Raw genomic sequence first — 14,099 nt, 5'->3', positions numbered from 1 at the left:
TGTTCCCCCGTGCGCCCGTCCGCGACCTCTCCTTGTCGGGACAGCCCGTCTGCGTTACCGTGGTCACGGCCCCTTTTGTGGCGAATGGTGAAGTTGTATTGCTGGAGCGCAAGGCTCCATCGCAACAATCGCCCATTCGTCCCAGAGACGGTGTGCAACCAGCTGAGGGGATTGTGGTCCGTCTCCACGATGAAGTGGCGCCCGTATAGATAGGGTTGCAGACGCTGCAGGGCCCACACTATGGCCAGGCACTCCTTCTCCATCGTGGAATAGGCAACTTCCCTTGGTAACAGCTTCCTGCTCAGGTACAAGACTGGGTGCTCTTGGCTCGCAGAGTCCACCTGGCTGAGCACCGCACCGAGGCCGAAGTCACTGGCGTCGGTCTGTACTACAAACGGCTGCGTGAAGTCGGCTGCCTGTAGCACGGGCGGGCTGGACAGGGCGTCCTTTAGGGCCCGGAAGGCTGTCTCGCAGTCCATTGTCCAATCGACTGCAGAGGGCAGCTTCTTCTTGGTGAGGTCCGTCAAGGGCTTTGCCAGGCTACTATAGCATGGAACAAACCTCCTATAGTACCCAGCGGTCCCCAAGAAGGACATCACCTGCTTCTTGGTCCTGGGGGTGGGCCAGGATGCGATGGCTTCCACTTTCTCCGGCTCGGGCTTCAGTGTTCTCCCACCTACCCGGTGACCGAGGTACTGGACCTCGCTCATGGCCAGCTGACACTTTCCCGGCTTGATGGTCAAACCTGCCCGGTGGATCCGCCTGAGCACCTGTGCTAGATGCTCTAGGTGGTCCTCCCAGGTGGGACTGAAGACGGCAATGTCATCCAGGTACGCGGCCGCGTACCCTTCAAGTCCCTTGAGCAGGGTGTTGACCATCCGCTGGAAAGTGGCAGGGGCATTCCTCATCCCGAATGGCATCACCGTGGACTCGTACAGTCCAAATGGGGTAATAAAGGCAGAGCGTTCCCTGGCCTTGCGAGTCAGGGGGATCTGCCAATATCCCCGGCTCAGATCCATGATGGTCAGGTACTGAGCCCCGGCCAACTGATCGAGCAGGTCATCGATGCGTGGCATTGGGTACGCATCGGCGACCGTGACCGCATTGAGCCCCCTGTAGTCCACGCAGAACCGAGTGGTTCGGTCCTTCTTAGGGACGAGGACTACAGGCGAGGCCCAAGCGCTGTTGGATGCCTGGATCACCCCCAGCTTCAGCATCTCGTCAATCTCCTGGCGCATGTGTTGCTGCACCTCCAGGGAGACCCGATATGCTGAACGCCGGATCGGGGGATGATCCCCAGTGTCCACGTGATGGACAGCCAAGTCAGTCCTTCCGGGCTGGTTGGTAAACAACCCCCGGAAGGGGTGTAGGGTGGCCCACAGCTGGGACCGTTGGTCCTCCAAGAGCTGGTGGCCAACCTCCACATCCTCAATGGATCCGCCTGCCCTAACCTGGGCTAGTATATCCAAGAGGGTTTCCGCTTCTCCCTCCTCGGGCAGGTTGCACACGGGGAGCGCACATGCCTCCCGCTCATGATGTGCCTTCATCATGTTCACATGGAAGGGCTTCCGCCTTCCACGGGCAGGGTCCAGGGTGACCAGGTACGTCACAGGGTTGAGCTGCTGGTACACGAGGTATGGGCCTTCCCAGGCTGCCTGAAGCTTGTCCTGTGGTACGGGGACCAGTACCCACACCTTTTGACCCACTTGGTAGGTCCTCTCACAAGCGTTCTGGTCGTACCAACGCTTCTGATCGGCCTGGGCTTGAGCCATATTGTCGTGTACCAGTTGCGGCAAGGCCTGCATTTTGTCCCGGAAGCGCATGACATACTCGATAACCGACACTCCAGGGGTGGCCAAATCCCCTTCCCAAGCCTCTTTCACCAGAGCCAGGGGGCCCCGCACACGTCGCCCGTACAGGAGCTCAAACGGTGAGAATCCTGTTGAGGCCTGTGGAACCTCCCGGTAAGCAAATAACAGGTGTGGGAGATACCGCTCCCAGTCACGCCCATGGGAGTCGACCAACATCTTAAGCATCTGCTTTAAGGTGCCATTGAACCGCTCGCACAGGCCATTAGTCTGTGGATGGTACGGGCTGGCCACCAGATGTCGCACCTGGACTTGCTTACAGAGGGCCTCCATCAGCTGGGACATGAATTGGGTCCCCCGGTCAGTGAGCATTTCCTGGGGAAAACCCACTCGGGAGAAAATCTCCAGCAATGCGGTGGCCACCTTGTCAGCCCGAATGGATGACAAGGCCACTGCTTCTGGGTACCGGGTGGCATAGTCCACTACCGTCAGTATGAAGCGTTTCCCGGAGCTGCTGGGGATGGCCAGCGGGCCGACCAGATCCACAGCCACCCTCCTGAAAGGCTCATCGATGATTGGCAGAGATACCAGTGGGGCTTTGGGGCGTGGCCCCGCCTTCCCCACTCTCTGACAGGTTTCACACGAACGGCAGTAGGCAGCCACATCGGCCCCCATTTTTGGCCAGTAGAAATGCTGGTTTAACCTGGCCTTGGCCTTAGCGATCCCTAGGTGTCCGGCCATCGGAATCTCATGTGCGATCCGCAACAACTCCGTCCGGAACGGATAGGGTACCACCAACTGTCGGTCCCTGGGCCACGCCTCCGGTGAACCCTGCTGGACCGTGGCCCGGTACAGCCGTCCTTGGTCCCAGACCACTCGCTCCGGGTCCGAGTCCGAGGGAGGCTGTGCCGCCTGCTCCTTAAGAGCTTTCAGGCTGTCGTCAGCTTCTAACGCTGCCTGAAACCCCTGACTAGATGCGGCCAGAATCGACGAGACTGTCACATCTTCGGTCAGTACCCCGGGACCTGTGTCCTGGCCTCCACCTGACTCAGCTGCCACTTGGTCAGAAGGGGAAGAGCTATCGGACCTCCGGGAGGCCCCTTGGCTTCCAGCACTCCCACTGCGGGTGACAGCGGCCACAGCCGCTGCGACCGTGGGTCGTGCCTGCTCCTCCTCCGTTCCTGACCAAGTCGCCGGTTCAGGCAGACCTACCTGGCTTCCTGACACCCCGGTTGTGGGGGAACCAGGCACCGAGATCTTACCTGGGAGCACTTCCGCTCCTGGACCGGCCCCAATCTCACCTGCCTGTTCCCCTCCTGCAGCAACAGAACCCCGCTGTGAAATCTCTGGGGACCCCACATTTGCTGTGGTAGCCCCCACCCCACACACTGGTCCTCCCCCTGCAGCACCCTGCTCTCTGCTTATCCCTGCAGAGGGCAACAGATCCCAGCTCACAGGCTGATTACTTGTAGAGGCATTGTCACACCTTTCTCTGACCCCCTCCCCTGTCACAGCTGCAGCTGTGTGTGTGTCTATGGTGTCTATGCAAGCAGAAATATCAGAGTTCACTCCCTCCTCCCTTACATCATTCATAGATAACACATTAACATTGTCCGGAGGCATGTCAGTACGGGCTGAAGGTTCAGCCCTTGGGGGGGGCCCAAACTGGGAGGTTATCTGCCCCAAATCTGTCCCAAGTAGCACGTTTGCAGGGATCCGATCAGTTACCCCCACCTCCCTCACCCCCCGCCCTGCGCCCCAGTCCACATAAATGTCAGCAACAGGCAGCGCCGGGTCAGTGCCTCCAATCCCGGAGACAGCGAGGGTTTTTCCAGGGATCAAGTCTTGGGGGGACACCATCTCAGGCCGCACCAGAGTCACCTCCGAGGCGCTGTCTCGCAGTCCTATGGTCACAGACCGGCCGACGGTGACAGGTTGGAAGCTGTCCAGGGACCTACCACCACCCCCACCCACACAATACACCTTGGGCGGCCCTTGGGACGGGGACGGAGCCGGGGCCTTGGGACGCTGAGGGCACATGGCCTTGAAGTGTCCAGGTAGGTTGCACTGGTGGCACCGTCTTGGCTCTGCCACGGGCCTGGAGAGGGGAGTTGAGGGGGACACCCCCTGCAGTCTAGGGGCAGGTGGGGCAGTCGCAGAATTCATCTTACCCCCTCTCCAGGTGCTGCTGGTGGCCGCTCTCCTGGCCTCAGGGGCCCGGTTGTTGGTGTAGTCATCGGCAAGGGCAGCTGTAGCCGTGGACCCCTTTGGCTTCTGGTCTCGGATGAACTGGCGGAGATCCTCAGGGCAGTTCCACAAGAGTTGCTCCGTGATGAACAAGTCCAGGATCTCCGGTCCGGTGGAAAGCTGCAGGCCTTGGGTCCAGTGGTCGGCAGCTCGGGCAAGTGCCCGCCGGTGGTCAGCCCAGGAGTCCTTTGGTCCCTTCTGTAGGCTCCGGAACTTCTTGCGGTAGGACTCTGGAGTGAGGTTGTACTGTTGGATCAGGGCCCGCTTGATGGTGTCGTAGCCCTGATCTGCCTCAGCAGGCAAGTCCCCAAGGATATCCAGGGCCTTACCCCTTAAACGGGGGGTCAGGTATTTGGCCCACTGGTCCTTGTCCAGATGGTGCTGCAAGCAAGTCCGTTCAAAAGCAGTCAAGAAAGAGTCCAAGTCTCCATCCTTCTCCAGCACTGGGAAGTCCTCAACACGGACCTTTGGAAGTTTGGTGTCTCGAAGGTCACATGTGGCTGATGAGGGCCGGAGCTGAGCTAGCTGCAGCTGGTAGTCACGGTCTGCCTGTCGCTCTCGCTCTTCACGCGCTGCCTGCCGCTCTCGCTCCACAGCCTCACGCTCTGCGTGCCGCTCTGCCCTGCGCTCTGCCAGGAGTTCCTTGTAGCCCTTCTGGTCTCCAGCCTGGAGAAGGGCCATAGCCATTTGAAGAAGGCTATCCGAGCCTCCCAGGCTCGGTGGAATGGCACGTGGTGATCTGCGGCACGCTGCGGAGCCTGGTGATTCACTGTCCCTTTCAGAGCGGAGGGCTGGCATCTGGCTCGTTGAGGAACCTTGGGTGAGCTCCTCCTCATCTTGTCCAGCAGTGCCAGGTTGCGCAATGTCCTCGGCAGAACGGTTTTCTGGCGTCGAGCTCCTGGAGGACTCGTGGGCAACCTCCTCATTGCTGTCCACAGCACCGTCCTCCCTCTCTTCGGCTCCTGCCTTAGCATTGGCCAGTTGCATAGCTCTGCTCCTGGTGCCATCAGCCATTCTTGCAGACTTTTGGTCACTGACACAGAACTGACACCTGATGCCTCCACACACCTTACAGTATCTGCACTCTGACACTCTAGTGTTGAGCTAGTCTGAAGACCCCAGCAGCCACAGCTGCTGCAGGCAGTCTTTAGTGTCTGGGAGTATGGGTCTCACACTCACACACACTATTATCTCGATCCCACCGCTATGCCACCAATATGTCACAAACCACCGGGGGGGGTCACTCAGAAATCCCCCGCGCTGGCTACCAGTACGTCACAATCGGGGGGTAACAAGTGGGGGTCACCCCTCCTTTATACCTCCCGACCGACAGACAGAGCACGTGACGCGCTCTCTAGCGCCCCTCTTATAGTCAGGCCAATTATGGAATTGCCCGACAATAAGCAAGGAGGCCGCTATACTACTTATGCCGATTATTGAAGGGTCCCCGGTGAGAGTAAGGTATATATTCCCCCGACCTCCGCGGGCGGAATATATAAAATCTCCCCGAATCTCACTGGCCTCCCCACAATAATCCTTGGCACAATTCGCTGCCACCAACCGATTTACGGTAACTATTAGCCGAACACACAGACGTGGGATTCAAGATCGAGATAACAGAACAGCCCAAGATTAATTATATAATTTAATCAGCCTAAAGCACACTAGAAACTACAATATATACAATAGGGAATCTACAGAATATACATATGTCAGAGTACAGTTACAATCAAAGCATGGGTTACAAACAGGCATACACAGTTCCAGCAGTTACCTTGTTGCGTCTGGCCACAGGGGGGCGCTGTACCCAGGTTTCTAGGATCCTTCCCACAGATGTTTCCTACACGTGACCCCCAGCGAAAGAACACTGGAAAATGGCCGAAGTAGGGTTATCAACCTGGGCAGATCCAGGTCCCCTCCTACCTTCGTGACCTCAGAGGGAGCACTGCTCCACCCCTGGCTGGAGTTATGGACAAAATCCACAACATGGAATATGGCCATAACTTTGCCTGGGAGCGTCGTAGGCGGACGCCAATGCTCTCATTGTGACAGTTATGAATTTAGCTACAGAACGAGGGGACTCATGACCTGTCTGCCAGTTCCCCATTGGCTGATATCACGCCTGGGGCATTTCCCAATGTCCTGCTCCCATAAAAAGGGTGTGCCGGCATCGTCCGCATGCAGAGACACCATTTTTATGGTTGCCATATTTATCGGAAATATGGCTTGCGAGATATGAACCATTTTTTTACTGGAGTCGTTCTGTCTGGCTATTTCCATAGCCTTGCTAACTAGCTAGCAGCTCCTACTACAGGGTGACGGCAGGGAGTCATCCTGTGTCCTTTGTTCCCACACCACCTCATCTCCATATCACAGGACATGGCCATGGAGGTGTAACACCTTCACAGATACTGGACATTGAGAACAAGAAGGGAGGGGGCACTGCCAGGGAGTGATGAGAGATTATGACTGGAGTCATAATTCATCTTCATATCCCGGGATTTGCCTCACAGCTCCTCATCGCGTTCTTTCCTGCGCCTCATCGTGTTGTTTCCTGCACCCCATCGCATTCTGTCCTGCGCCTCATCGCGTTCTTTCCAGATCCTCATCGCGTTGTTTCCTGCGCCTCATAGCGTTCTGTCCTGCTCCTCATCGCGTTGTTTCCTGCGCCTCATCGCGTTCTGTCCTGCTCCTCATCACGTTGTTTCCTGCTCCTCATCGCGTTCTTTCCTGCACCCCATCGCGTTCTTTCCTGCACCCCATCGCATTCTGTCCTGCGCCACATCGCGTTCTTTCCTGCTCCTCATCGCGTTCTTTCCTGCGCCTCACCGCGTTCTTTCCTGCGCCTCATCGCGTTCTTTCCTGCTCCTAATCGCGTTCTTTCCTGCTCCTCATCGCGTTCTTTCCTGCTCCTCATCGCGTTCTTTCCTGTGCCTCACCACGTTCTTTCCTGTGCCTCACCACGTTCTTTCCTGCTCCTCATCGCGTTCTTTCCTGCGCCTCACCGCGTTCTTTCCTGCGCCTCATCGCGTTCTTTCCTGCTCCTCATCGCGTTCTGTCCTGCACCTCATCGCGTTCTTTCCTGTGCCTCACCACGTTCTTTCCTGTGCCTCACCGCATTCTGTCCTGCGCCTCATCGCGTTCTTTCCTGCTCCTCATCGCGTTCTTTCCTGCGCCTCACCGCGTTCTTTCCTGCGCCTCATCGTGTTCTTTCCTGTGCCTCATCGCGTTCTTTCCTGCGCCTCATCGCAGGACATTTATTTTCAACACTAACAGAAAATAACTCCTGCTAGCCCCATCACTAAGGAGCCCGGGCCTGTGCAGCTCAGAAGCCCCAGAAAAGGCACAGTGAGGAGTGTCAGAGTCTGCAGTGTGAACAGCGTCTGATGCCGCCATGACTCTCAACGTGTGACACTTATTGCAGTGTGGAGACTAGCATCTTGATGTCCTTCACTAGCCAGGGTGAGTTTAGAGTCAGCGAGGGCCTAGGCACGTGATGATGCATGGGGTGGGGGGGTGACCCCCCTAGGGATGTTAGGGAGTGCAGGGTTCAGCCTCAGGTGAGTGCTAGGAGGTGACCCAGCTCCCCTGTGCCTAGCATGAGGCCCACTGTTGTATCAGTTCCTGGTGTAGCCTGTGTGTTGCGTTGTTCGCCGGGGTCCTCCTCTCCTCTGGCATGATACTACCCTGGTGTAGCCTGTATGTTGCGTTGTTCGCTGGGGTCCTCCTCTCCTCTGGCATGATACTAACCTGGTGTAGCCTGTATGTTGCGTTGTTCGCTGGGGTCCTCCTCTCCTCTGGCATGATACTACCCTGGTGTAGCATGTGTGTTATGTTGTTCGCCGGGGTCCTCCTCTCCTCTGGCATGATACTACCCTGGTGTAGCATGTATGTTGCGTTGTTCGCTGGGGTCCTCCTCTCCTCTGGCATGATACTACCCTGGTGTAGCATGTATGTTGCGTTGTTCGCCGGGGTCCTCCTCTCCTCTGGCATGATACTACCCTGGTGTAGCATGTATGTTGTGTTGTTCGCTGGGGTCCTCCTCTCCTCTGGCATGATACTACCCTGGTGTAGCCTGTATGTTGTGTTGTTTGCTGGGGTCTTCCTCTCCTCTGGCATGATACTACCCTGGTGTAGCATGTATGTTGCGTTGTTCGCTGGGGTCCTCCTCTCCTCTGGCATGATACTACCCTGGTGTAGCATGTATGTTGCGTTGTTTGCCGGAGTCCTCCTCTCCTCTGGCATGATACTACCCTGGTGTAGCATGTGTGTTGTCTTATTTGCCGGGGTCTTCTTCTCCTCTGGCATGATACTACCCTGGTGTAGCATGTATGTTGTGTTGTTTGCTGGGGTCCTCCTCTCCTCTGGCATGATACTACCCTGGTGTAGCCTGTGTGTTATTTGCCGGGGTTCTCCTCTCCTCTGGCATGATACTACCCTGGTGTAGCCTGTGTGTTGCCTTGTTCGCTGGGGTCCTCCTCTCCTCTGGCATGATACTACCCTGGTGTGGCATGTATGTTGCGTTGTTCGCTGGGGTCCTCCTCTCCTCTGGCATGATACTACCCTGGTGTGGCATGTATGTTGCGTTGTTCGCTGGGGTCCTCCTCTCCTCTGGCATACTACCCTGGTGTAGCATGTATGTTGCGTTGTTTGCCGGAGTCCTCCTCTCCTCTGACATGATACTACCCTGGTGTAGCCTGTGTGTTGTTCGCCGGGGTACTCCTCTCCTCTGGCATGATACTACCCTGGTGTAGCATGTATGTTGCGTTGTTTGCCGGGGTCCTCCTCTCCTCTGGCATGATACTACCCTGGTGTAGCGTGTGTGTTGCGTTGTTCGCTGGGGTCCTCCTCTCCTCTGGCATGATACTACCCTGGTGTAGCATGTATGTTGCGTTGTTCGCTGGGGTCCTCCTCTCCTCTGGCATGATACTACCCTGGTGTAGCATGTATGTTGCGTTGTTCGCTGGGGTCCTCCTCTCCTCTGGCATGATACTACCCTGGTGTAGCCTGTATGTTGTGTTGTTTGCTGGGGTCTTCCTCTCCTCTGGCATGATACTACCCTGGTGTAGCATGTATGTTGCGTTGTTCGCTGGGGTCCTCCTCTCCTCTGGCATGATACTACCCTGGTGTAGCATGTATGTTGCGTTGTTTGCCGGAGTCCTCCTCTCCTCTGGCATGATACTACCCTGGTGTAGCATGTGTGTTGTGTTATTTGCCGGGGTCTTCTTCTCCTCTGGCATGATACTACCCTGGTGTAGCCTGTGTGTTGTGTTGTTTGCTGGGGTCCTCCTCTCCTCTGGCATGATACTACCCTGGTGTAGCCTGTGTGTTGTTTGCCGGGGTTCTCCTCTCCTCTGGCATGATACTACCCTGGTGTAGCCTGTGTGTTGCCTTGTTCGCTGGGGTCCTCCTCTCCTCTGGCATGATACTACCCTGGTGTGGCATGTATGTTGCGTTGTTCGCTGGGGTCCTCCTCTCCTCTGGCATGATACTACCCTGGTGTAGCATGTATGTTGCGTTGTTTGCCGGAGTCCTCCTCTCCTCTGACATGATACTACCCTGATGTACCATGTGTTGTGTTGTTCGCCGGGGTCCTCCTCTCCTCTGGCATGATACTACCCTGGTGTAGCATGTATATTGCGTTGTTCGCCGGGGGTACTCCTCTCCTCTGGCATGATACTTCCCTGGTGTAGCCTGTGTGTTGCGTTGTTCGCCGGGGTCTTCCTCTCCTCTGGCATGATACTACCCTGGTGTAGCCTGTGTGTTACGTTGTTTGCCGGGGTCTTCCTCTCCTCTGGCATGATACTACCCTGGTGTAGCCTGTGTGTTGCGTTGTTTGCCGGGGTCCTCCTCTCCTCTGGCATGATACTACCCTGGTGTAGCCTGTGTGTTGCGTTGTTTGCCGGGGTCCTCCTCTCCTCTGGCATGATACTACCCTGGTGTAGCGTGTGTGTTGTGTTATTTGCCTGGGCCTTCCTCTCCTCTGGCATGATACTACCCTGGTGTAGCGTGTGTGTTGTGTTGTTTGCCGGGGTCTTCCTCTCCTCTGGCATGATACTACCCTGGTGTAGCCTGTGTGTTGTGTTGTTCGCTGGGGTCTTCCTCTCCTCTGGCATGATACTACCCTGGTGTAGCCTGTGTGTTGCGTTGTTTGCTGGGGTCCTCCTCTCCTCTGGCATGATACTACCCTGGTGTAGCCTGTATGTTGTGTTGTTTGCTGGGGTTCTCCTCTCCTCTGGCATGATACTACCCTGGTGTAGCCTGTATGTTGTGTTGTTTGCTGGGGTTCTCCTCTCCTCTGGCATGATACTACCCTGGTGTAGCCTGTGTGTTGTGTTGTTTGCTGGGGTCCTCCTCTCCTCTGGCATGATACTACCCTGGTGTAGCCTGTATGTTGCGTTGTTCGCCCGGGTCCTCCTCTCCTCTGGCATGATACTACCCTGGTGTAGCATGTGTGTTGTGTTATTTGCCGGGGTCTTCCGCTCCTCTGGCATGATTCTACCCTGGTGTAGCCTGTGTGTTGTTTGCCGGGGTTCTCCTCTCCTCTGGCATGATACTACCCTGGTGTAGCCTGTGTGTTGTTTGCCGGGGTTCTCCTCTCCTCTGGCATGATACTACCCTGGTGTAGCCTGTGTGTTGCATTGTTTGCCCGGGTCCTCCTCTCCTCTGGCATGATACTACCCTGGTGTAGCATGTGTGTTATGTTGTTCGCCAGGGTCCTCCTCTCCTCTGGCATGATAGTACCCTGGTGTAGCATGTATGTTGCGTTGTTCGCTGGGGTTCTCCTCTCCTCTGGCATGATACTACCCTGGTGTAGCATGTATGTTGCGTTGTTCGCTGGGGTCCTCCTCTCCTCTGGCATGGTACTACCCTGGTGTAGCATGTATGTTGCGTTGTTCGCCGGGGTCCTCCTCTCCTCTGGCATGATACTACCCTGGTGTAGCCTGTGTGTTGCATTATTTGCCAGGGTCTTCCTCTCCTCTGGCATGATACTACCCTGGTGTAGCATGTATGTTGCATTGTTCGCTGGGGTCCTCCTCTCCTCTGGCATGATACTACCCTGGTGTAGCATGTATGTTGAGTTGTTCGCTGGGGTCCTCCTCTCCTCTGGCATGATACTACCCTGGTGTAGCCTGTATGTTGCGTTGTTTGCCGGGGTCCTCCTCTCCTCTGGCATGATACTACCCTGGTGTAGCCTGTGTGTTGCATTGTTTGCGAGGTCCTCCTCTCCTCTGGCATGATACTACCCTGGTGTACCATGTGTTGTGTTGTTTGCCGAGGTCCTCCTCTCCTCTGGCATGATACTACCCTGGTATACCGTGTGTTGCGTTGTTTGCTGGGGTCCTCCTGTCCTCTGGCATGATACTACCCTGGTATACCGTTGTGTTGTGTTGTTTGCTGGGGTCTTCCTCTCCTCTGGCATGATACTACCTTGGTGTAGCGTGTGTGTTGCGTTGTTTGCTGGGGTTCTCCTCTGGCATGATACTACCCTGGTATACCGTGTGTTGCGTTGTTTGCTGGGGTCCTCCTCTCCTCTGGCATGATACTACCCTGGTGTAGCCTGTGTGTTGCGTTGTTTGCCGGGTCCTCCTCTCCTCTGGCATGATACTACCCTGGTGTACCGCGTGTTGCATTGATTGCCGGGGTCCTCCTCTCCTCTGGCATGATACTACCCTGGTGTAGCGTGTGTGTTGCGTTGTTTGCTGGGGTCCTCCTGTCCTCTGGCATGATACTACCCTGGTGTAGCGTGTGTGTTGCGTTGTTTGCTGGGGTCCTCCTGTCCTCTGGCATGATACTACCCTGGTGTAGCGTGTGTGTTGTGTTGTTTGCCGGGGTCCTCCTCTCCTCTGGCATGATACTACCCTGGTGTAGCGTGTGTGTTGTGTTGTTTGCCAGGGTCCTCCTCTCCTCTGGCATGATACTACCCTGGTGTAGCGTGTGTGTTGCGTTGTTTGCCGGGGTCCTCCTGTCCTCTGGCATGATACTACCCTGGTGAAGCGTGTATGTTGCGTTGTTTGCCATGGTCCTCCTCTCCTCTGGCATGATACTACCCTGGTGTAGCGTGTATGTTGCGTTGTTTGCCATGGTCCTCCTCTCCTCTGGCATGATACTACCCTGGTGTAGTGTGTGTGTTGCGTTGTTTGCTGGGGTCCTCCTGTCCTCTGGCATGATACTACCCTGGTGTAGCGTGTATGTTGCGTTGTTTGCCATGGTCCTCCTCTCCTCTGGCATGATACTACCCTGGTGTAGCGTGTGTGTTGCGTTGTTTGCCGGGGTCCTCATGTCCTCTGGCATGATACTACCCTGGTGTAGTATGTATGTTGCGTTGTTTGCCGGGGTTGTCCTCTCCTCTGGCATGATACTACCCTGGTGTAGCATGTATGTTGCGTTGTTCGCTGGGGTCCTCCTCTCCTCTGGCATGATACTACCCTGGTGTAGCCTGTGTGTTGCGTTGTTTGCCGGGGTCCTCCTCTCCTCTGGTATGATACTACCCTGGTGTACCGAGTGTTGTATTGTTTGCCGGGGTCCTCCTGTCCTCTGGCATGATACTACCCTGGTGTACCGTGTGTTGTGTTGTTTGCTGGGGTCCTCCTGTCCTCTGGCATGATACTACCCTGGTGTAGCGTGTATGTTGCGTTGTTTGCCGGGGTCCTCCTCTCCTCTGGCATGATACTACCCTGGTGTAGCGTGTGTGTTGCGTTGTTTGCTGGGGTCCTCCTGTCCTCTGGCATGATACTACCCTGGTGTCGTGTGTGTGTTGCGTTGTTTGCTGGGGTCCTCCTGTCCTCTGGCATGATACTACCGTGCTGTCCTTGCTGTGTTGCGCCGCTCTCGAAAGTCATTCCATGACCAGGCATAAAACTTGCGGTCACATCATGACAGTTTCTGGCCTGCACATGGTATGCAGAATGTCTAGATGCCCAGAAACTCCTCTGGAAAAGCTACATGGCCTTGCAAACACTATTTTGTTTGCCATGGCTCATATAGTATAATTGCCCTTGCACAAACTACTGTACACGCTGATGCCCCGCCTCCACCCATGTATGAATGCTTCTCCTTCCACCATACCACCCAACTTTTTAAAGTACAGAAAGAGGGGCAAGCTATGCGGCCGCTGCGGCACATTTTGACGATGCCAGTAGCCACACCTCAGGCCACATCCCTTTGCCATTTCTTTCTACCCTGACAGGAGGCGCTTTCAGTGAGGGACATTCCACAAACACCTAAGACTGAAGGGCGTAGACCCAAAACCGGGACAGTCCTGCTCTATCCAGGAGGGTTGGGAGCCATGCCCTACTGCTGACAGGATCATACTATGACTCTCACCAGGATTCCCGGGATGTCCACTTGGTCCAGTTGGTCCTTGATGTCCAGGGAGACCCACTTTACCACTGATTCCTTCCTCTCCTTTCAGGCCAGGGGGTCCTATAAGGAAGTAATGTGTGTATAGAGGAGTGTGGAGCCGGGTTGAGATGGCTTTTGTCCACATTTGGTGGCTACTTTGCACACATCGTTGCCTTCCAAGATCATCTCACCTCTTTCACCCGGAGGTCCTTTCTCTCCTGGATGCCCATCACGTCCCGGTCGCCCTGTAATATACATATATCACAACCTGCAATAACATTTTGATGATATAAGCCTTGCATAATATAAACCTACTATAAATACCACTTCTGCCAGTCCTCCAGCCATGACAGATCTTCATATCCAGCCATGAGAACTCTCTTACCTAGACAATGTTCTGCATATAGTCTGGGATTTCATTGTTTGGACATTTGTTTCTTTCCTAGGTTGTACTTTACCTTCCTCTAGTGACCAAACGTTGTCAGCTCCAGCCTTGTTATTTCAGGCTTCTTTTCTCCTTCTTTTTGCGGTGCATTCTGGGAAGGAAACCTCCATTTCCTGATAACTCACAGACTGAGGACATTCTCCATTTTATCTCCTTTCTGAGTGCATTGCTGGTATCTGCAGCTCTGGACTCTCACCATGTTAGATAGCTGCATTACTAAGAAACCAGCTGCTTGTATATTTGTATATATATAT

The 14,099-nt window shown here is 55.3% G+C and overlaps 1 protein-coding gene across 2 annotated transcripts in view; it reads right to left on the bottom strand.

Annotated features, from left to right (window-relative positions):
- Nucleotides 1–14,099, bottom strand: part of MARCO (macrophage receptor with collagenous structure) — a 189,820-nt gene that overhangs the window by 123,271 nt on the left and 52,450 nt on the right. Inside the window, exons 4-5 of one of the 2 annotated variants that reach the window (XM_075318730.1) lie at nucleotides 13,592–13,645; nucleotides 13,383–13,481 (exon numbers count right to left, since the gene is read on the bottom strand). The exons of the other annotated variant lie outside the window; for it this stretch is intronic. Coding sequence (XP_075174845.1) covers nucleotides 13,383–13,481; nucleotides 13,592–13,645 — 153 coding nt within the window. The remainder of the gene's footprint in view (nucleotides 1–13,382; nucleotides 13,482–13,591; nucleotides 13,646–14,099) is intronic. 2 annotated transcript variants of the gene reach the window in all.

The sequence above is a fragment of the Anomaloglossus baeobatrachus genome, chromosome 7 (genome assembly GCF_048569485.1).
Source record: "Anomaloglossus baeobatrachus isolate aAnoBae1 chromosome 7, aAnoBae1.hap1, whole genome shotgun sequence".
NCBI lineage: Eukaryota > Metazoa > Chordata > Amphibia > Anura > Aromobatidae > Anomaloglossus > Anomaloglossus baeobatrachus.
This window is presented reverse-complemented; position numbering and strand designations above follow the sequence as displayed.